Source organism: Prunus persica, chromosome G2 (genome assembly GCF_000346465.2).
Source record: "Prunus persica cultivar Lovell chromosome G2, Prunus_persica_NCBIv2, whole genome shotgun sequence".
In the NCBI taxonomy this organism is placed as follows: domain Eukaryota; kingdom Viridiplantae; phylum Streptophyta; class Magnoliopsida; order Rosales; family Rosaceae; genus Prunus; species Prunus persica.
Genome location: NC_034010.1, coordinates 14,853,276 through 14,876,046, shown reverse-complemented (window position 1 = coordinate 14,876,046; position 22,771 = coordinate 14,853,276). Strand labels below are relative to the sequence as shown.

The following is a 22,771-nucleotide window of genomic DNA, read 5'->3' as shown; positions in this document are numbered from 1 at the left end:
GGCCAGAGAGATTGGAAAAGTAAACCGATTGGAACAACCAAGTACAAGGTTACATATTGTGGATTTCTAGTTTAACATAATCAAATAGTATCCAACCAATTATCAAAATCATCCTGTTCTTCGGACTTTGTTCCGGAATGGGATGATCGAAATTCATGGACAGCCCTTTCTTTCTGGGCATGAGATGGACCACTTTGTCTGATCTGTATGGATGTTTCATTTATCAAGTCGTCAAGCTCATCATCAAAGTTAGCAGTCATGAGTACCGATGAATCTGGGGCTTTTCTCGGAAGTTGAAGTGGAGCCATGAAAGCCGCTTCTTGTACTGAAACAGTTTTAACAGAACTGAAGCCAGATGAATCATTTATCTTGGTCTCACCAAATGAGTCAAGAAGCATATCCAGTTCTGCCTCTGCAGTTGATGCCTCAAATGATTTCACACTGAATTGTGTTTCGGACTCTGATAATTTGCTTTGATAATCAGATTTGCCAAGTTTACTTGGATCGATATTACCCTGAATCGCGGAAACTGATCCTAGGTTAGGCAAGATTAGGTCTGGATGGCCACTTCCGGTTGAACCAGACATTGTAATCTCAATATCATGATCAGCAACCTGGACCTTCTCTGAAATTGATTCTTCAGGCATTCCTCGGGTTGCTTCCTCATTACATGTTGCTTGCATCGGGTCAGAGGACTGACTGCAGGTCGCCTCTTGTCCCTCCACATGCTGTTACATAAACAAGGATATGTTACTTATCTGTAGCACATAAGATAAATAGCAACAGAAAGCATATTTATTAACGAACATCTAAAAATTATGAGGCTGAAACTTGTTACTGTAAATTTTATCACCACTATTTCCTTCCACAACCATGGAATAATATTCTGCTGACGTCACTCTCCCACACATTTAAGCACTGATCACTATACTCAAAAGTACTACTTTCACCTCATAGGTGCATGCATTTTCCACTTTTGACCACTATCTTGTTTACAATTATAATTTCCCTCTGAGTTTGCCCTTGCAGTGCATGTTTCCATCCCAAAACCCAACAAGCAATACATATGAAGTTTACTGTAGTCTACAATTAACCGCTTCATAGTTGTAGTTCTTACATTTCATACAGAAATCAAATGCAGAATTGGTAATCATCCCAAAATGTCATTGGCATTTCACAAGTGAAAACTACTAAGGACATTTAAAACTTCAACAAAGACAGCACACCCACAACTGCATGAGTTCTCATGTGCATCCAGTTTTTATTTATTTTTTATATTTAGTTCTCTTCAGTTTGGGGAAAGCATACCAGCTCTGGTGGCAATAGTTCTGCTTCGACGAAAAGCCTTTCGGGTAAGGCTATCTTTTCCAGTTGTTCTGCAAGAGCATGCAAATTCAAGGAGAGAAATGACACCTGCATGGTGGGTAAAAATAAAAGCTGAGGTGGCTTGGAGAATGAGTAAAACTGAAAAAATAATAAGAAAAAGAAGTGCATAGCTTAACAAACTAGCACAGGACAAGAATTTCATTTAGCCTACTACAAGGACGTGATTTTACCAAAACTTAGAAAACTGAATTTCATTAAAAGAATAGAAGAACCAATTTTATTGCTACGCAAAAGAAATATTACATAGCCGTGGACAAGAAGTCAACTTACAAAGAAACATAATAAATCCTTTCGGCAACCAAACAACAAAACCAGTGTCTGTCAGACCAAGCAGGCACATCAATGATTGACATCCTTATATCACACTTGCAAAAATTAAAACTCAGTAGTCTAAATGACACATGCATAAAACACATGTGATGCAGAAATCTGGGAAGGCACGGCCACAACAGAGAAAAATACTGTTGGTAACTCCCAAAATTCATTTTTATACCCCTTTATTTCTGTATGGGGCAAAACCTGTCTCCAATTACCAACATAGCCATTGGCTGCATGGTTTAAAAGCCAACCACCATGTATTACCTTGTGGCTTGTGCTTTATAGTAAATTGTAATGCACAATTCCTGATATCAATAAATGAAGCATCCAAGTGACTAAATATATTGAATGTGTTCCCAGCATATACAAGGGTAAAAGTTATATTTATCCCTTCGTAATAATTATATACCAAGTAGTATATGACCAATTTTTTTATGTGTATACATTCCTAATCTCATTCCTCATGGGTGAGCACGGACCAATTTATTTATAAAAGAAAAGTACTTTATCACTATTTGAGTATGAACTATTCAATGTTGATTCAACAGTTGGTGAATATTGAATTTCTGTTTACCAGGTGAGCAGGCTATCACAATCCTGTCTGTGTGCATCTATAATGATTGCCTTATCATTCTTTCAAGTTCAACACGAATTTTTTTCTCAGCCATTACATCAGATATATATGATTGAGATGCATTAAGAAATGTGCATAGATACATATATGCATTGCATACATACATGTTCATAATAACAAAGTAAATAATGCATTACCTCATGATGTGCAGCAGTCTTATCCTCCACAACAAAATTATCATCTCCAATCCTCGATAGAATACTCTCACCCCTGACTGAAAGCATAGATCCTATCCCCTCATTCCAGTCCCCTGCACAATATGCAATTTAATATTGGAACTATAAGGACCTCTCTGGCAAGTAAACAGTATTAGATTATAGTATTGCTTTCTTTTTCTTTTATTTTCCCAACCTACGACTTATGAAGGAAATTCCTTACTGTATAATTGGAAACACTGGTCAAATGCAAATTATGTGTCAGCTTTACTTAATGTTGTCAAATACAATGACTAATGATAATTAGTGACAACTCCAAGAAACTATATGAGAATCAGGTAGGAAATGGACATGCAATTACATCACTATACTAAGACTTCAGATATCACATGCCTCAGAACAATCTAATGTCATTCGCATAGACAAATTTCGAGCCAAAGCTGAAGTATATGCACTGATTGGGAAAAACAGAAAGAAGGAAAAACAAAAATTGATGAAGCTGCATATGGATAAAGGTGCAGGTTAGAACTAAAAAACTGATTCAAGTGAATTATCACATACTCATTGTTAGTTGCATCCTATGGTGAGTCCTTATATGGTTCAGAAGAATTTAACGGAATTCCTCCACATGTTCTTCACATGAAAGAAGTAATTTTAACAAAGGAAACAGAAATCAAGTTGAACCAGCATATAAATATTTGCAAGAAAAACTAACCAACAAAGATCAACCAAATATTTCACCCAAAAAAAATGATCAACTAAATATGCTTCAAAAATTATCCAATAGAAACATAAATTTCCCTATTCAATTGTACAGAAAACTAAACCAAATTCAGTAACATGGAAGCAAAGAACATACCAGGTAGAACATTATCCAAGGAAGGAAATGGGTCTGAATAAATGGTTAGCTCAGACTGAGCCTGAGCCTCGGCAATCAGATGACGATAGTCTGCACCTTTACTCATTGGCACAGCAACATCAGGGGCTCTATTCAGCCCATCACTTGCTGGCTCTTCGGAACCTGCTTCGAATTCTTCCTCGTAACGATCCCAATTCGTGGGGAGTGCAGAGGCACCATGTGTAGGATTTGTTTTCTCCTTAACTTGCTTGCCCAATGGCTTCTTTGCAGGTCCGGCGTCGCTTGCCTTCCCGCCATCTACCGCCGGAGCTTTTGCTTTCTGATTTGGATGATGCTTTTTACTATGGCGCTGAGCGTGAGCCCTATTTGATTTCGCTAAAGCCTTGACGTCCATTGCCAAAACGAAAACCGATTTACATTTGCTAGAGCATTGCTGCTAGGCACTCAATTCGCCGTTTCTACGAACAAAAATTAAGATGAAAAAGAAAAATTAGGGTAGCAAAAGAACAATATCAGAACTTAATATTAAAAAAATCAGAAGAAGGAAAAAAAAAACAAGCACTTGAATTACCATTTCAATACGGAGAAACAACGGAAAGTGAGAGACGAGGTGAAGGTTTCGATTTGAGGTTAATTTGACTTGGAAAAACTCTTCAAATTTTTCTCTCCAGCAGTTTCTCAGCAGCCAAACGGAGTTCAAGGGATAAGATTGTAAAAATTCACGGATAATTGAAGAAAAAGAAAAGGAGTTCGGGAGGCGACGACGAGAGTAACGGTGAACAGAAGGAGAGAGACGATCAGAAGTTCTTGAGCAGCTCAGGTATTCGTTAAGCAGAAGGTCGTCCTCTGCCCTAATTTTTAATGAGACTCTTTTGAATTACACGGTGCCGTTTCAGGTGACACACTCTTTTTTTTTTTTTTTTGGTGTGTTTTTGAGAGAACACATATTAAACTGCACAAACAGGTCCACACTATAAAAATGGGCACTTGAAAGAATTTATCAAAAATACCATTATCTAGCTCTAAGCATATGTAGAGGTGGGCACGGTTCGATTAGGTTCAACTTATCTCTCAAATTGAAATCGAAACCGAAACTTACATATTGTTCCTACTCTTTGTCTTTTTTCTCTGTTTTCTTTTCTTCTCATATTGGTTTTTTTCTTTTTGGGTCAAAGGCTTCTCATATTGTTTAACTTCACATTTGCGCTCATGTTCACCATTATTTTCTTTATTTTTTTTTACTCATTTTACATATACTGTTTTTCTTCATTTCTTCACTGGTTTTTCTTAATTATATTATGGGTTATGTGTCATTTCTATCTCACAATTTTTTTAGGAATGTTTGTAGTAATGTAATTCTTTGTCTAATCTAATTAGTTTGGGGATCAAATGGAGGTTGAGACTAGCCAAAAAAAGTGCACTAAAAGGTAAACTGAAATAAATATGTGTGTTATGAACAAAATTATGGTATGTCGCGGAAGAAAAACTTACATATCACAAGTTCATATCTTCTCTTTATTTCAGAAGTGACACAACAAGATAAATATATCCTAAAATAATACCGAATAAACAAATACTAAAAATTACCAATAATATAACTTTTTGGTCCAAAAATATAGTTAAAAGTGGATGAATCAGCAAATTACTCTATAGATAACAAATTGAACAATTGATACATGAAATTGGATTCATTTACTATGAAAAGAATGAGATTACACATCAATCATGATCAGCAGGCAGGGAATACCGGCACAACGGGCAAAACCTACTTTTCTGCAGCCACTCCACAATGCAACCCTCATGGTAAAAATGTGAACACGGCATTCGATTCGCCTCGGAACCAACTACAATATCCTCCATGCAAATCGAACACATTGTCGAGAGTTCGACTCTAGCCTTCTCCAACTTCTCAATGAACGCCCTACTCGCAGGCACAAATGCAGGCTGATCACTACCGTCATCCTCAACCTCCAAAACATCCGTGCCCCCAAACCCCTCCTCCATGTAATTCTTCTCAGCAACATAAACATCGACGCGCACCGCGATACGCAGAACCTTGGGCGCCCCACAATGCTCCCTTGCGGCCTTAAAAGCTTCGGGCAATATGATCGTGTCAATCATGTCTTGATGAGCGTGGGAGGGGACTTGAAGCCGAGAAAGGGTTTGGGATATGGCGTTGGCCAAGTCAAATGGGTTGTTAGCTAGGGGTTCGACTGTGTCTTCATTCTCATCCACGCTCCAATTATCGTCTTCCAAAAACAACGACATATCTTCATTGAAATCAATAGGCTGCTGCAGCAGGCACCGCCGAACCGTGGCCTTGACATCCATCAAGAACTTGGTGCACGGCAAAGACTCGTTTTCGGGTTCGAAAGCTTGTTGCAGCCATGCCTTGCAATGTGTCTCGCCCACCACTTTCAAACTCTCACTGGCCATGGAAGTTATATTGTTTCTCGAGTGCAAGAAATTGATACGAGAAAATGGAGAATGGGTTGAATAAGGCAACTGTCTGTGGAGATGGAGAGGGTTTATATAGGATGTGCTTGGTTTCCCAATCAACCTAGGATTCATGAATCCCTAGAGATGTATTCTTTTCCTAATTGCTTTAGGAGAAAGATATTGGGGCGGGAGAATTTTTTTTTAAATATTTTTATTTTGGTTTTTGGAGTCTTGTGTCCAAATGTTCAAATTCTCTTTCCTGATATATATCGCTATTAATTTAAAACCTTTTATGGAGCCATTTGTTGGATTTCTTTCCATAACGATTGGATTTCTTTCCATTATCTGAAAACTTAATTCAAATATGTATTTCTCAAAGGAAAAAAAAAAAGAAATTTGAGATTAAATAACCCAATTTTCGTTTTAAGTATGACAACTTTATTTATTTATTTGAGTTTAATACTAGTTAAAAATTCAAATTAAAAAAAAAAAATTGCATGGGCAAAAAGGCAAATCTCATACATTGTGACATAATGTAAAATGTTTGTGACCTAAAAAGTAAAACAATTAATGGGTCAAACCCAAGTAGCCCAAGTGAAAAAAAATATCACTAGCCTGGTGAAACATTTAAAATTTCATAAATTGCACTTAATTAACTTAAAATATATAAATTAAAAAATTAAGTTGCCACGTTAGTAGCATGTGCTAAGGAGCTAATTATTATTTAATGTGTAATGGGTATCCTTTTAAAAAGTATTAGATAGATCGTGGGAGATGGTACGATAGATTAATCGGATTTTTTTCTTTTCTTAATTTCACTCATTAATCATAAGAAAGTAAATATAAATGAACTGTAGCTGATTGTATTTTATTTGGACATTAGAACCTGGATAAACTTTATTTGGTACTTGTAAATGATATTTAACAATCTGTAATACCGTTAGAGTTAAGTCGTCAACATTTTACTACATGATTTTCATTAAACCTAATTTAGAAAAATTTCTTAGCAACTAAAATTACCTTCTAAAGTAAACCTTTTTTGAGTTATTGTTACAACGAAGTGTTTCCGCATTTAGTACTCTTCGTTGTGCACTAACAACGAAGTGCTTCTGCATTTGGTAGTCTTCATTGTGCACTAAACATAACGTGCTTCTACACTTAGTAATTTTTGTTGTGCAGTAACATTAAAGTGTTTTTGCACGTTATAATTGTAAAAGTAAGTACATAAAGTTGACCACAAGATAAATTTTTAACAAAAAAAAATTGTGACAACATGATGTATTCGTCTACATTACGAACCATTTAATTATGAAAATTGGAGCTACAAGCCCCCAATGATTTGAAATTTACTCTTATAATTCATCTAAACCTAATATTGTTAAAACTAAAAGCCCACAAATTTTTTTTGGTTGTTTAGAGTTTGCTTTCCAAATGCAATAATTTTCCCCTTCAAATTATGAGCATAAAAACATAATTGCAAAATGTTATTTATCAAGTTTTTAGGTCACATTATTATCACATAGTAAATAAATAATTTTAGTTTTACTTGGTCTTTGGTAAAAATGCTCACTACATCGTGAATTGTAGGTGTAGGACAAGCGATCGTATGGTGGGCCCATCAATGAAAACGTGTGGGGGAGGCGGTTACGCATCAAAAGCTATCCTATCATATCATAATCAGATGCATACTGAACGTGGGGCCTCGTGGCCACAACATCCACGGTTGAGATTCATTGCGTAGGACCTCTTCCTAAAGTCCACGACATCAACGGTCGAGATCTACCGGTTCTGAAAATGCAAAATAAGTTGGGAATACAATACTAGGACTTGGAGGCGGTTCTGACGGCCAAAACAAAACAAAGAGAGAGAAAGAGGAGAGAGAGAGAGAGATGGATAGGTAGGTAAGCAGGCAGAGACTAGAAGAGTTTTTCCCCAGCTCACAGCTAAGCACTCGCTCACAGCGAAAACCAAACCCTCAAAATCACATTTTGCTCTCTCTCAATAATTTCATCGAACACCTTGCCTTCAGAGTTCAAACGCCATTCCAATTCTGCGAATGCTCTAGAGTCTCTCTCTCACGTTCAGTCTCTGAAAGAAGAAGCCAAGGAAGACAATGGAGTCCACTGAGTCCTCCTACGTGTCGTCACCGGAGGCCCCGCGGAGGCGCTCATCCCCGCCGCCCAAATCACCAGCTTCAGGTCGTTCTCTCAGACACACACACACACACACTCTCTCTCTCTCTCTGATCTGATCCGCTTTCTCTCTCTGCTGTCTTTCCATGTGTGTGTTTTTCTGTGATTATTGGCGATTGCTGTTGTTTCTGTAGTTTAATTGTTCGGTTTAATGGTACAATCATGGCAATGCCAGCTTCGTTGAAGTCATGTTTGCTCTCTGTGTACTGAAACCCTAACCCTAATCCTTACCAACAACATTCTGTTTGTTTGCTGAGAAAATTGGAGGAGATTCGAATTGAAAGAAGATACTGTTCTAAATTACGTTTCAGTATATCAGATTTGGCTGAGCAAGTCTATTGTTGTATAGTTTTGTGCTCTAAACTGGTGTGATGGCCATGACAATTTCTTGTGATTGGTGCGATGGTCATAATATAGCATAATGAGTTCTATTGCGAGTGTCTTAAGAGTGAAACCTCGAATAGGATCTGATTTCCTTTAATCTTAATTGCTTAGGTTTTTATTTCCCCTTCCTACTCAAACCAAATGGTGTCTTAGAAATTATCAGATTTTCTCGGAGTTACCGTGGGTCATACTTGGTAAGCTTGTATGTTGAATTGTGGTATAGTAGGAAACACCTGGACTCATGATTCAAATTGCTAAGTGCGGATCCAGTTCGGCATGCAAAGTGGGCATGTGAAATTTATGAGGGATTTTTCTTCTTGGCCTTGCTCTTTCTTTTGGTTTTAGGCCTTGTCTTATCATTGGCAAGGATGGAGGAAAAGAAACAGAAAAATTAAAGCATAGAACAGGAAAGGAAAGAAAGGAGTATGTATAAGACACTGTTGTTTCCCTGGCATATTTTAAAAATCTGTAACACCTTAATTAAACTTTTGTAGGCCAACTGGAAAAGGGAGACATGTTATGCATTTATTAGTCTAGCATGAACAGATAGGATCTTTTCCTGGATTGTTTGATGCACAGTTGGGGATCACAAATAAATGGATTTGATAGCTTCTTAATAATTTTTGGTTTGCTTGGTTAGCATTTCACATGCTTATATGTTATTTCTAGAAAAATCCAATAAGTTATGAATGTCAACTTTTTTGGTTGATTGATCAAATGCCATTTTTATATTCTGTTTTTCAGGAATATTAACAGGTAATGGATCCTTTGTGGATAATAGACAGGGAAACTTAATTTTATACGTTTGCTCACTAGATATAATGGAAGGAATTAAAGCAAATGTGAAGAGAGCTTAGTGAGTGGCAAACCCTTCACAGATGTTGTTTTTGTTTTACTTTTCCTTCATTTGTTTCTGTGTGAACTCTTGATATTTAACCTTTTCAAGGCGTTTGTGCACTTGCAATATGTAGTATTACTTTTACAGTTGTATGTAATATTCTTTCCAAGTTAGTTTTGACCAATTATTTCCTAGACACAAGTTAACTCATACATGTAGCTTCTGAAATGTAATAAACCAGCCTTGTTATTCTTATGCACCAGTTTTCTTCTGTTTTGCTTCTTCCAGATACTATGGAGAAGCCCACATACGTTAGGTTTCTGGTATCAAATGCTGCAGCTGGTTCTGTAATTGGAAAGGGTGGCGCAACAATCACTGATTTTCAATCGCAATCTGGAGCACGAATTCAGTTGTCACGCAATCATGAATTTTTCCCTGGAACAACCGATAGGATTATTATGGTTTCTGGATCAATTAATGAAATACTGAAGGCTGTGGACCTTGTTCTTGCTAAGTTACTGAGTGAGGTACTTGTTATGATATGGTTTCACATTATATGTTTCTTCAACAGTAGTAAACTATATATTTCTGGTGTTAACTGTGCTTTCTCTATGTTGGTAGCTTTATTCTGAAGAAACTGATGATGTTGAACCAAGAACAAAGCTGAGATTAGTTGTTCCAAATAGTTCTTGTGGTGGCATAATTGGGAAGGGAGGGTCTACTATAAAGTAAGAACTATTTCATAATAGCATAACATATTGTTGCCATGCTTACTGATGAAATAATACTTTTTCTCTTAAGGATAAGATTCTGAATTACTGTGTTTGAAAAACTTGTTTAATTTGTTCTGTCTTATAGAATTTCGGATATTAGAGTTTCATTTCTATCCACATTAAATGTTTTTGGTATATAGTTTGAAAATTCTCTGTTGATTAGATGATATTGGGATTTATTGATGGCTGTCATGTAAGGTTTAGATATATCAGAAACACTGGTGAGAGCAACGCTTTTCCCGTTGTTTCCTTAAATAGAAGTGACAAAATAAAGTAACACTCCCTGGTGTTTGAACTTCTCTCAAGCGTTGAGTTCATGTATAAAATGCTTATATTGCATCTTTATGTCACCAGTGACATAGCTATGACACTTTTATAAAAGGTACAGATACTTGAAATGTGATTCAAAGTATATTTGCATCTTTACTTCAATGGTTAGGAAACCCATCATTAATGCATAGTCTTAGTTCTACTAATATAAATGTGTTATGGTGATTCAAACATGTATCTAAGTAAGGAGAAAACTGAAGATATGAAATTGGAGATATTGTTCTTGACAAAATTTGAATGAAGTTGCACAAAGATGCTTGTAAAGTGTCTAGATGAGGTTTTGGATAGAGTTTCTGCTGTTAGTAATCATGAGAGAATCATCAGTGTTTTTGCTAAACTAGTGGATTTACATGCTATAATTATTGAAGAGTGGTTAGTCAGCTCCATATTGTTGGGCTCCTGCTCAATAACATAATTCATTGAGTGAACTGGACTCTGTTAAATTATCTAGGCCTTGCAAAATGAAGGGCTGTTATGGATTGTGATAGGGCTCTGAATGGCGCATGATGCTAGGTTGGCTGTTAATATCAAACAAAAGTTGTAGCTTACATTTAATTGTTGTGCCTGAGCCTGGTTCATATGGCCTATAGTTAGACGCCTATCACCTCTGCCCATTTGTGTTGCCGATTCACTTGCTTATCTTGTTCAGCTACTCAATTTTGAAGGAGATCATGACTTATGAAGAGAGTTTTCAGTATACAGTTGACGGAGATGCCCTATTGATTCTTTTTTTGGGGGAAAAAAAGAAGGAAAAAGGGGGGGTTGGGGTTGGATAGCACACATCAGAGAGATTTAGTGAACTTTTAAGACAGGTGGCAGAGATGACCTATTTAATATTTTTTGGAGGGGGGGTTGTCGGGTGGCACATTGGTGCATATAGAGTAGTTCATATTGCGGGGTTGGTGGCACATTCGTGCGTGTGGAGTAGTTCTTATTTAAAAGAGACTTTTTTATAATGAAAAGATACGATCCATACGGTTGGACAAGGAGTCCGCATCAGCAATTATATTAAGTGGACATTTTGGCACTCAACTTCCCCTTCCTTAAAATTTTGTCATTTGTTTGTATTTTAAAATTGCTGGGCCTTTGCTTATATTTTTGCATGATTTGTTAAATTAAAGGACTTTCAATAAAACAACTCATACCAAGGGAAGCCATGCTTATTCCATGTTGCTTTGTAAGATAAAAAAGGCTTAGTAAGATAAAAAAAGATTAGCAGCTTTTTGGTGCTTAGATGCTAAGGCAGAAGATTTACTAATTAGTATCTTTATGATTTTTGAAGGCGTTATCGGCACCTGTATAGAGGACATTTTATTTTGCTTATTATTTTTTTGGTGGTAAAAATTTGTAAACTGATATTTTCCACCCATGTTTGATCAAAATTTTACTACTTTAATTTATACTTCAGTGTCCTCATTTGTATGTGTCAGACCCCTCCTCACCCCCCTCTCCCCTAAAAGTTGCTGACATTTTCCTTTGACCAGGTCATTTATTGAAGGGTCACAAGCTGGAATTAAAATATCCCCTCAAGACAATAATTATTTTGGGTTGAATGACCGGCTGGTGACAGTAACAGGAAATCTGGATGAACAGATGCGGGCGGTTGATTTAATTGTTTCTAAGCTATCTGAAGACCCCCATTACACTCAGTCTATGAATGCTCCATTTTCTTATCCAGGTGTGCCCGCTTATGATCATATTCTTAATTTATTGCTGTTAAAAAAAAATCTTCATTTATGGAGCTGCTTGGGGTTTTTGCATGCTAATAGTGCAACTTGGTGTGATTGTGGGCACCCACTTTTGAAATGAATTAAGGAACATGATTTATTGATGGTGTATTGGTTTTTACTATTAAACGTTTATTTGTTTTTTGTTTCATCTTGAAATATGATTCTTTAGATTGTTTCAAGTAAATAAAGATTTGTTTTTCAAAACAAATTATTTTTAATTATTTTACATTCCATTTGCTTTCATGTAAAATGCATAACATATTGGACTATGCTAGATCACTATCCGAATTGGCGAGCACACTTCTGCTCGAGAGGAAAGAGGTTCCCAGTTTGGAACTCCTCTCCCCCACAAAAGAAAAAAGAATGTTATAACTATTAAAAGGTTCATAGAAATCTGATACTTACATGTTTCATTGTAGTTAGCCTGGGGTCTCTGATCACATTTGTTTTTCACTCGAGTACACCATATTTTTTTTCTGGATTAGGCGTCCTTGGTTATTGATTTTGTTAAATTAAATCCCTCAAAATATGTTGTGGTGTCCATTTTTTTTTTTCCTTATTTAGGGGATAGATGTGGTTTTATTTGAAAAAAGGCCAAGGTAACTTATCTATAATTGTTAAAGTTGTCAACTTCAAAATATTATAGCTTGCATTGAAAATGTTCCTTCTCTTTATGAATTTTGTATTTTAAATCATTCGTTGAGATCTCTCAAACAAGATACACAATGAAAATGAAATTATGTAAAACCAATTGAAGTAACTTTGATATATATGCATTGATCAAGAGATCCAGTCGTGATCCTTCTATAATTCTATCATAGCACACACCAAAAATCTTCTCTATCTATGGTCTCATTTGTACAAGAGTCCAAGATGCTCTCATAGCTTTTCCCATGACTCCCAAAGCCTCTATGACAATGAATATATTATGTATTTAATTTCATCACTTGAGAAACATTAGATGACACACAACTTGGTTACAAGAATCGTGCAATTTTATCATTGGTGCATCACACCAAAATAAGTAGGTTTAAGTGGTGTACCTATGGAACAAATTACATATGTAATGTTCCCTATGCATCTCCGAAACAAATACGATAAATTTTTTGTATGAGTTTATATTGGCTCTGTGTCTTGTTTGATAGAGTTTGAGGAGTACTAGTCAGAAGTACGAATTTTATGATAGACACGTATAATGAAAGATGAGTGATTTTACTTTTTGAGAAAAATTCTAACATCACTTCAGTTGGTTTCCTGTGTGTGAAATAGAATGGCACGTTTGTAGTTTCTGTTTTTTTCCTTGTATGTGTGCATCCATTTGACTCTTCTACTTAGGCAACACTTGAAAGGTCTGAAAGTCATTTGACAGGAGCTAATAAATTTGTAACCCTGTGACCGGGATCCAAATTTTCGTTTTAAGTTTTCTGCGCAATTGAGGGGCATGGCTTGGCCTTGCACTTAGGACAAGCCCTTTAGAAAGTCGGTGGATTTATGAGTGACCTGTCCGAGTAGGGCCTTGTAGTGGACGTTCTATGTGTGTAACATTTTATGACAATATTTGTAGATCATAATATTTTTTTACTGTTTTTGTAAATAGTGATTCTTGATGGCCATTTGTTTCCCTGCATGATTGCATGATTTCATATAATTGCCTAAATTGGATTGTACAAAACTGTTATGGTGAGATTTGATGCCTAGTAAGTTCTCTCCAACTGAACTTATAGGTGTTTTCTTCTCCGGTTTTCATGGTATTCCATATACATATGTGCTTCCTTCTGTTGCCACAGCAGCGTACAATGCAATGAGCTATGGACCACCAAATGGGACTGGAGGAAAGTTTCAGAATAACAAGGTTCATCCTTTTTCCACTAAGATATAATCTTATTTAAATTAACAGACATGAAGGGACTTGTGATATAATTTTTCAAGAACAGATATGCTTATTAGGCTGCCAGTTTCTTGACTTGTTAGCGTTGAGGAGGGATAATAGTTGTGAATTCACATTAAAATATTACAAAAGTTAAAACGAGACAGTGGACGTGCTTGAAAACATGACTTGTCAAGTGGTTCTTCTGGAACTGATTTATACTATGCTCAGAATAGATAAAGTAAAATTGGAAGTTCTGTTGGTAGGCGCATCAAAATGTGTCATTGATTTGATCTGTTAGTCCGTTTGGAAGTAGAAAGTATTGCATTAGCCTCATTGCCATGGAGGTTAAAAAGTGCCACGGAATGACAATGTGTCCTGCATAATTTTGTCATTAAAAAATGTAATTGATTGCGATTTTAAGAGCATAATTGTTTCATTTTGTCTATCTCTCTGTCCGATCTTCATTAATTAAAAAATGCCATTTTCCTTTCTTGATCCATTATGAGTGGTTCTAGCCTTCTAGAAAGAGGATACTGGGTATGGTTTTAATTGTTTGTATGTTGTGGAAAATGGCTGCTCGACACCCCAACAGTTTACCATTGCATAGGGTTTGCTGCTGTGAACTAATACTTTTTGTAATCCATCCTTTTTCTGATGCTCCATCCCTGTTTTCTATCAGTCCATGTAATACATCAGCACTGTTTTTTTTCTTTTTCTTTTGGGCATGTCTGAGTCAAAACAAGCTACCTTCATCCTTTGAGCTGTTGGTTTTCAAGTGACTAAAGACATTCTTTTGTTTTCTAGGAGGATCGAAGTAACTCGGTCACTATTGGCGTTGCAGATAGTCATATCGGGTTGGTTGTTGGCCGTGGTGGAAGGACCATAATGGAGATCAGTCAGGTTTATAATTAGCAACTTATATCTTTTACCTTGATAACATCTGCAGAAGCTCTAACCAGTGAATATGTTTTTGCAGGCTAGTGGGGCCAGGATAAAGATATCTGATAGGGGCGACTTCATGTCTGGAACTACTGATAGGTATAAGGAAATGTTGAGATCATTTGTTTGCTGCTCACGCTATGATCTCCAATATCTTAACTTTCCTCCATCTGTCTAATTCTGCAGGAAGGTGACAATAACAGGGTCACAGAGGGCGATCCGTGCTGCCGAGTCTATGATACTGCAGAAGGTGTCCTATGCTTCCGAAAGGGCGATGGAATAGCTTTTCCGACTATCTCAACTCATTCTCTTTGAGAATCTCTTGGTGGACCTGTCTGAATTTTTCTTAAACATTTTCTGATATTTAAGTGCGTCCACTTACGTTCTCACGGGATGATAATTTGGTTGAGAAAAATCTGAAAGGTGTAGTAGGAAGCAAGAACGGGAAACAAATTTCTTTTTGGCAGAAGAGCAACTTACAGGGGCTATCTGAGACGACCTATAATATTTCAGGAAGGAAAATGTTGGAGAAAGTCATTATTTATTGACCAAATAGAAGGATTAGCAATTATTTCTTAATTTTATACAATTGTAACTTCTGAATTTGTAGGTGTTGTCTGAATACTTTGTTAGATATTGTCCATCAAATCATCAAGTTCTTATAATGAAACATTTTTTCCCTGTTGGCTATTGAACAACCCGGATTTATGTATATTTAATGCGAGATACTCAATTCATTCCATAATTGTGAAGATTGTTGTCTTAATTCGGAATGAAATAGTTATCATGTTGCAACAAAAAAATTCCTTTATTTCGTTCTTTAAGAAAAAGAGACATCCGTTATATTTAAGTATTTTAACTTATACAAGTTAATAAGCTGAGTTTTTATGCATAAAGTAGATGTATTAGTTGGATTTACGCATTTTTATACATAAATACATGCTCATACATGCATTAGTGAACATGGGATTTTCATGTTGGGTTCGACCATTCTTGTTACTTTTTTTTACTAGGAAAAGAGAAGGTTACAACAGAAAACCTCCAGTGCACCATACCCAAAGAGGTCGAAATATTGAGAATAGAAAGGGGGAGGCAAGAGTCCCACACTTTAGAAGGAGAAAGCGAATGCCCTAAACTAGCTAAAGCATCAACCACAGAATTCACCTCTCGAAACACATGTTGAAAACACTCGACCATTCAGGTGAACCGAATTGATGGTTGCATTTTGTTGCTAAACCCTAATCAAGGAGTAGGAATTGAGACAAGGTCAATGCGTTGTGCGTCAGTTCCCAACCTTTTCGAATCCTAAATTACTTTAGAACAACCCTTTTGAATCCTAAATTACATTTGTTGATCACCATTTGGTTAATGAGTTGATTTGTGCATGGTAAAAAATGATTACTATTCCACATGGCCAAATTTTTTAAGAAAAATATTAAATTTGAGAAATTATATCTTGCTAGACTATCTAGCAACTTAAAATACTCATATTGTCAGACTATAAATTTATGCCATTTGTTTCTCTTGTTAGATTTCGTAATAACATAAGATGATTCATCCATTATGTGGTTCTGGCAACATAAATATCAGTTTGGCAAGAGAAGATTATACTACTTCTTGGCTGATTCTCACATGAATGTGTTTACTTTCTCAAAACAAGAAAAGGGTTTTAAGGGTGTCTTGCATTTTTGGCATCTGTGTTTCGAGTCACTGATATACAGCTTGTCTACATATTACCATTATGCAATGTAAAATTAAGTTTCTCAATAAAACCATTTGCAACACATTTACTTACACATCAAACCACGTCTCTTAAAATGGAGAAAAATTTGTACATTACGTAACATTGTTCTATCATTCTTAATTAATCATGTACCGTTATAAGTGATAATCGATTCACATAACGACACATGATAATTAAAAATATTAAAACAATACTATTCTCGTGACTCATGACATGCAAGTTCTTCTCAAAAGAAAAGATTGATGGCTTATAGAGTAGAACATAAACTTTCTTTATTATTTGACACAAACAAAAAAAAAAAATTCTTAAATAATAGTATAATCGGACTAACAATGTGATAATTATAAATGTTTAACAGGGAAAGGTGGCATGCACATATGCTACGTCCACCACCACATTTATACCGATATATGGATGCATGCATAAAGTGATGGTGAAATTTAAGCACTTATTTCAGAGTTACAAATGGGCAACATGAAAATTTATCTAACAGTCAAATAAGTTCATGTAATATTATATTCATGGTGAATCATCTTCCCCGCCTCCACCACCGTATCCTGACCCATAACCTGATCCGTAGCCAGAGCCCCTACCACCGCCGTGGCCACTTCCACCGCCGCCACCACCGCCACCTCCTCCACCACCACCGCCACCGCCACCTCCCTTGCCGCCTCCGCTTCCATATCCACTTCCACTTCCATATCCGGAGCCATAACCTGACCCACTTCCTGAACCCGAGCCTCCACCTCCGCCTCCACCACCACCTTTACCGCCTCCGCTGCCTCCACCACCTCCTTTCCCACCACCAGACCCATATCCCGAGCCACTGCCGGACCCATATCCCGACCCAGAACCACCATTTGCACCATATCCACCACCACCACCACCGCCTCCACCTTCACCTCCACCGCCTCCTCCTTCACTACCATACCCTGTGCCACTCCCATAGCCATGCCCCGAACCATACCCGGACCCGGACCCGGATGCTGAACCACCTCCTCCTCCCTCTCCTCCTCCTCCTCCACCTCCACCACCACTACCCCTACCTCCGTTGATAGCCTTTGATGACCTAGCAGCAAAGGAGAGCTCCACGAGGAGCAAAACCAAGAATGCAGCACCAATCACCTTAGTGCTGGCCATACTCAAACTTCAAAAACTCAATGTGGGTTGTGTAGGTTGGTCAAGATTCTTGAGAATGTGAATATATTTAAGCGTACTGGTTGATGTTTGTGAGTGAATAAGTTTCCTCAAAAACCAATGCTAGCTGTGAGTGCATAAGGCAATAAGGTCTCTATATATAGGCATCCGAAAGCAAAGCCAAGGTACTTTTTCAAACTTTGATGACAACATGATATTCTAGTAGCTTTTTTTGCACTTACTAAATTATCATCAATGGGGACGTGTCTCTGTTTTTCTTGATTGTTAGTGGCATTGGTGGTGGTGGTGGGTGTGGCGGTGGTGCTTTTGTGGGTGACCCCGTGTTCTTGTCTTCATGCAATTCCTTGCTGTTCAATGAAAGTCTTAGCTCCACTTTTGACTCCATATGGTCCTATACAGGGATCTACTTAGGACGTGGGCCCACATGCCAATGCCATGCCAAAAAGATGCATTCACACTTCAATAATCTGTGTTGCATATATGAAGGCCATACTTAGTGCATGAGTTTTTCCATTAATGATTCAACGAATTAGCTACTAGTAGTGGTGTTATTAATTATTTTTTGGTGATGTGTGTTACATGTGTGTTTCAGATCGTGGGTTCTCATTAGTATATTAGTCACATATCACAATTGTGGCCAAAGTGACACCTAGCTAGTTGGAATTCTTCGCCATCCTTGTGAAAATGGTTTGAAATATGGGTTATTGTGGGCATAACGAATGGGAATTCAAGTGTTACAAATTGAAGGTGATTCGCAGATTTTAGTCAGTTTGTTACAAGGTTCCCAATTACCTCCTCCTTGGCATCTCTTGTCACTAATGCAAAACGCCAACATGGTAGCTGATGATCTCTACTTGTATTTGGTTTACACACTTTCCTTTGCCTTTGTCTTTGAAGTTTATGTATGATTTGGAATCCATAGAGGATCCTCCTTGTAATTTCTTTTTTGATTAAAAAAGTTATCAACTCTAATTGCAAGATTTTTTAGTAATCATTGTCGTGATGGCATATTAGATCATACTAAGATACCGTGATTAACTCGGGCATTGATCACCATATACACAAAACTAGCTCTAAACCCTAAACTCTAAAATCCAAACTCTATACTTACTGGAATTTATCACTAAAAAACTAAAACTCAATCCTATATGACAACTTGACAAGCACTTGGCATTCGCAAGTCATGGCTTGCCATCAAATAATCTCAAATAACAGCTGTAAATTTTGCTGACTCTCCTTTGTGATCATGAACATCATTTTCACATCATGTTCCCTTGCAAATTTTTAATAACCAACAAATAAAAGGAAGAGAGCCGATTGTCCTACGCGTCTGAAAGGTTATCTCAAACTTTGACAATTGAATTGCGCTTTGCTATGGTTAGCCATTTCAACAACAATTATGCTTTTGGAAGGTCCTGAAAATCTCAGGCCACAAAAACCCACTACTCTCTCTCCTCACCAACCCAAATTCCTTCCTTAATCGATATCGCATGTGTTAGTGGGTCTTTCTTGAAATGTACGCTTTGAATGACAAATGGACCTATATATGTTCTTCCCTATCTTACTTTGCGTGAGTGACCATTTAGGGCTAGCTTGCATGCACTTCACCCCTAATCATAGCAATGTATGTGTACAGTGTACCCATCATATCTTACCAAAACAGCATGGGCTCTAAATATATTCCTAAGAAAATACTTACTTTCTTTCTTCTGTAAGTCGGAACTCCTATTTTTCTGCCAATCACAATTAATTTGATATAATAAATAAATTCTTTTAAATTTTTTTTAATGGAAATCTTTTTGCATAATTGTGAATAGCACAAAAGCGTCTCATTCTACTGGAGAAGGAGGCAAGCTATGTGTGACTAGAATAATACTTCCCTTTTTGCCTATAAAGAGGAACTTCTCTTTACCTACGAATGTTGCTCAACCACAAACTAACATTTGTCTTTTAAAAAAAAAATTCTCAAATGTGCATTTGTTTTTCACTTTAATCATTCTTAACAAGAGAGACACGTATATATCAAATTGTAGCTGAGCTACATCAGTAGAGAAAGAGAAGTTCCTCCTTATGCGCAAGAAGAGAAGCATTATTCGCTTATCGATTGAGCATAGGTTGTATAGGTTTGTATCCACATTTAAAGGATCACATGCTTAGTGGACTGATTTGAGGATGCAAAAGAGACAGTGGAAGACTTCGTACGCAGCGCTAGGCCTTAACTAGTGGTTTACGCGTAATCATGAAATCATGATTCACGTGCGGTATTGGGAGGTATTGATTGACATGTGTTATCATAATAATACGACATGTGTTATCATAATAATATAATTGGTTAGTTAGTCAGTTAGAATGGTTATTTAAGGATCAAACTCACAGTTTATCGCACTCATTCTATTGTACCAAGTGTTGTGTGAGCTAATTAGGGGATTTATATCCTAATCAGAGTAGTTGACTACATTAAGAACATAATTACCTCTCTTGATAAACACACTTACGCAAGGATCAAACTCACAGTTTATCGCACTCATTCTATTGTACCAAGTGTTGTGTGAGCTAATTAGGGGATTTTTATCCTAATCAGCGTAGTTGACTAATTCTTGTACACTAAGAACATAATTACCTCTCTTGATAAACACACTTACGTGAACCTTACGTCAGGGCCGGTTCATTGACTTTAGAGGCTTTGGACAAAAATGAAAAATGAGGCATTTTTGTTTAATACTTACCTCATTTTGAACAAACATTAAAATAAAAAAGTTTCAAACCTAGATGATAAGTAAGTCCCATTTATATGAAAAATAAATTTAAAAAACCCAAAATAGTTCAAAATAAAGCCCAAAAAACATTAGTTCCACACATAAAAGGCCTTTTTGCTGTATACTTATTAGATTGGAGGTGTGTAGGAGACATATTTCCTTTGAGAGAGAAATATGCCTTGCATTGATCTAGCTACCTCAATACCCAAGAGATACTTGAGTCCACCAAGGTTCTTCATCTCAAATTCTGTGGCCAAATAGTCTTGCAATTGAAATATTTCTTGTTCATCATTCCCCGTAATAATCAATATCATCAACATAGATTATTATTGACAGGACCAGACCCAAATTCCACTTTGGAATCCGAGCCGAATCTTGTGCGTGTCCAACACCTGGTGGTTGCCGGACACAATTGACCAAATTGCCCTTCTAACCAAAATTTCATGAAATTTAAGTGCGAGTTCTGCCGAAAATTCGACAGAGTCTCCCTTGTAAATTGAACATTTGCCAAAAATTTCTACCTGTAAAACAAGCATATATGTTTATATATAACCCAACTGCCAGCATGCATTAAATTATATCCAAGAAAATCAAGCATCATATCACTTTGGCCTCGGGCCTCAACAAATCAAATAAATTATCCTGCTAATAAAAATTCATCTCAACTTTCAGAACAACAATAGTACATTAACAATCTCAAACACTCCAACTCGTGGCTGCACCTTGTAACCTTAGGCTGCCTACGTACCCTTTCTGAGGGATCAAGCCACATATAGTTCTTTCCCTTTAGTAATGTAATTGAATATCTTATTCATTCATCATATTGCCATGTGTTGTGCAAATCAAACTGAATTCTCATGTGTGTGTTATCCTCAATCATATTCACAAATCTAAAACAATACTTTGCAACTTCTCACTACTCGTAACAATCATATACTGGTTATAGATAAGCCATACACTGAACTCCCTCTATTTTCATTTAAGAACATCTCAAAACTGAAATTTTCTCCACCTTAGCGTACCCCCATTCCTAATCCATCAATCCTATTAATACCGTCAATTCCATCCTAGCAGACCTCGGAGACACCAAGTCTACTTGAGCCACAACCTTCTCAGGCCTCGGAGATACTACTTCGATCCAATGGTCCAAACCTATCGAACCCGAAAATCGCACAATAGGCGAAATCCGTTCGAAGCTCAAATGGTATCCAAATTGGAATTAGAACATACCTATGTGCTCGTGACAACTAGGGGATCGCATCGAGACACAATGCCCCTTTTCTATAGTGCCCACGCACCGCCACACGCGCCGGTAGAGCGTGGGTGCCCAAAGCGATAACGATCGTCGGAAAATTCTCAAAATTAAGAGCCAAGCTTCCTACCCTAGGTTCAAGACATCAATTGGAGCCACTTTTGTTCTTGGACCTACCATGAAAAGTCGACGGAAGTGGTCGGAATCGGAGGCTGAAAACCTGCCAAACCTTCATCGCTTAAAATCATTCCAAAACTTAGAAATTTCTCCTAACCAACACAACTAGCAGCTAGAACACTTCGAGAAGATAGAAAAGCATACCTGGATAGAAGCAAATGGTGGTCAGAATTGCTCTAACTAGCGTTGGAAATTTCTAACAAAAACCAGATGATTTTCTGCGTTTTTCAGCAGCTGTTGCGGTTGGGAATGGTCGGGAAAGGAAGAGGAGGTAACAGTGGTTCAACATGACCTATTCCGTGGTTGGTGGCTGTGGTTCCAAGAGCCAACCGGCTGTGCGCGCGAGAGAGAGAGAGAGAGAGAGAGAGAGAGAGAGAGAGAGAGAGAGAGAGAGAGAGAGAAATTCTGGTTTTAAAAACCAATTTGGCAAAATTACGATAGAGAAATTCTGGTTTTAAAAACCAATTTGGCAAAATTACGATTTTGCCTCTACTTGAATTTTGATCGTATCTCTCTCGTTACAACTCAGAGTTGAGCCCACTACGTGTCTACGGACTCATCTCGATGTGCTCTACGCAACGGTACAACTAAAATCCCCAAATTCCTTCCAGAATAAAAAGTCAACTTTTAAACCATTAAAATATTTCGGGGTAAAATTATCTTTTACTTGAATAAATTAATAATTAAATATTAATTTAGGATCGGGTTGTTACAATCTACCCCCTTTAAAAAATTTCGTCCTCGAAATTTACGTACCTGTCACTCGAAGAAAAAAGGGTATTGATCCCGCATTTGGTTCTCGGGTTCCCAAGTAGCCTCTTCCACATTATGACTCCT

At 37.1% G+C, this 22,771-nt stretch overlaps 4 protein-coding genes across 6 annotated transcripts; 1 reads left to right on the top strand and 3 right to left on the bottom strand.

Annotated features, from left to right (window-relative positions):
- Positions 10–4,870, bottom strand: LOC18786277. The gene is made up of 5 exons (XM_007220972.2): positions 3,924–4,870; positions 3,353–3,810; positions 2,476–2,588; positions 1,309–1,413; positions 10–728 (listed from the first exon to the last, which is right to left on the bottom strand). Exons 2-5 carry the CDS (start codon positions 3,744–3,746, stop codon positions 81–83), a joined length of 1,260 nt encoding a protein of 419 aa, XP_007221034.2. The 5' UTR covers positions 3,747–3,810; positions 3,924–4,870; the 3' UTR covers positions 10–80.
- On the bottom strand, positions 5,072–5,788 carry LOC18785289. Its single transcript, XM_007219666.1, has one exon. The coding sequence runs from the start codon at positions 5,786–5,788 to the stop codon at positions 5,072–5,074; it is 717 nt and encodes a 238-aa protein (XP_007219728.1).
- LOC18787358 (protein BTR1) lies at positions 7,636–15,596 on the top strand. Of its 3 annotated transcripts, none has more exons than XM_020557111.1 (8): positions 7,636–7,989; positions 9,494–9,732; positions 9,827–9,933; positions 11,793–11,986; positions 13,763–13,890; positions 14,713–14,808; positions 14,885–14,946; positions 15,034–15,596. In XM_020557111.1, the coding sequence occupies exons 1-8, from the start codon at positions 7,905–7,907 to the stop codon at positions 15,128–15,130; spliced, it is 1,008 nt and encodes a 335-aa protein (XP_020412700.1). In that variant the 5' UTR covers positions 7,636–7,904; the 3' UTR covers positions 15,131–15,596. The 3 variants fall into 3 exon arrangements, with proteins under 3 accessions (XP_020412700.1, XP_020412702.1, XP_020412701.1); XM_020557113.1 differs by having other exon boundaries at positions 7,637–7,989; positions 13,829–13,890; XM_020557112.1 differs by having other exon boundaries at positions 7,637–7,989; positions 13,826–13,890.
- On the bottom strand, positions 16,839–17,858 carry LOC109947046 (glycine-rich cell wall structural protein 2-like). The gene has a single exon (XM_020556414.1). It carries the CDS (start codon positions 17,729–17,731, stop codon positions 17,111–17,113), a length of 621 nt encoding a protein of 206 aa, XP_020412003.1. The 5' UTR covers positions 17,732–17,858; the 3' UTR covers positions 16,839–17,110.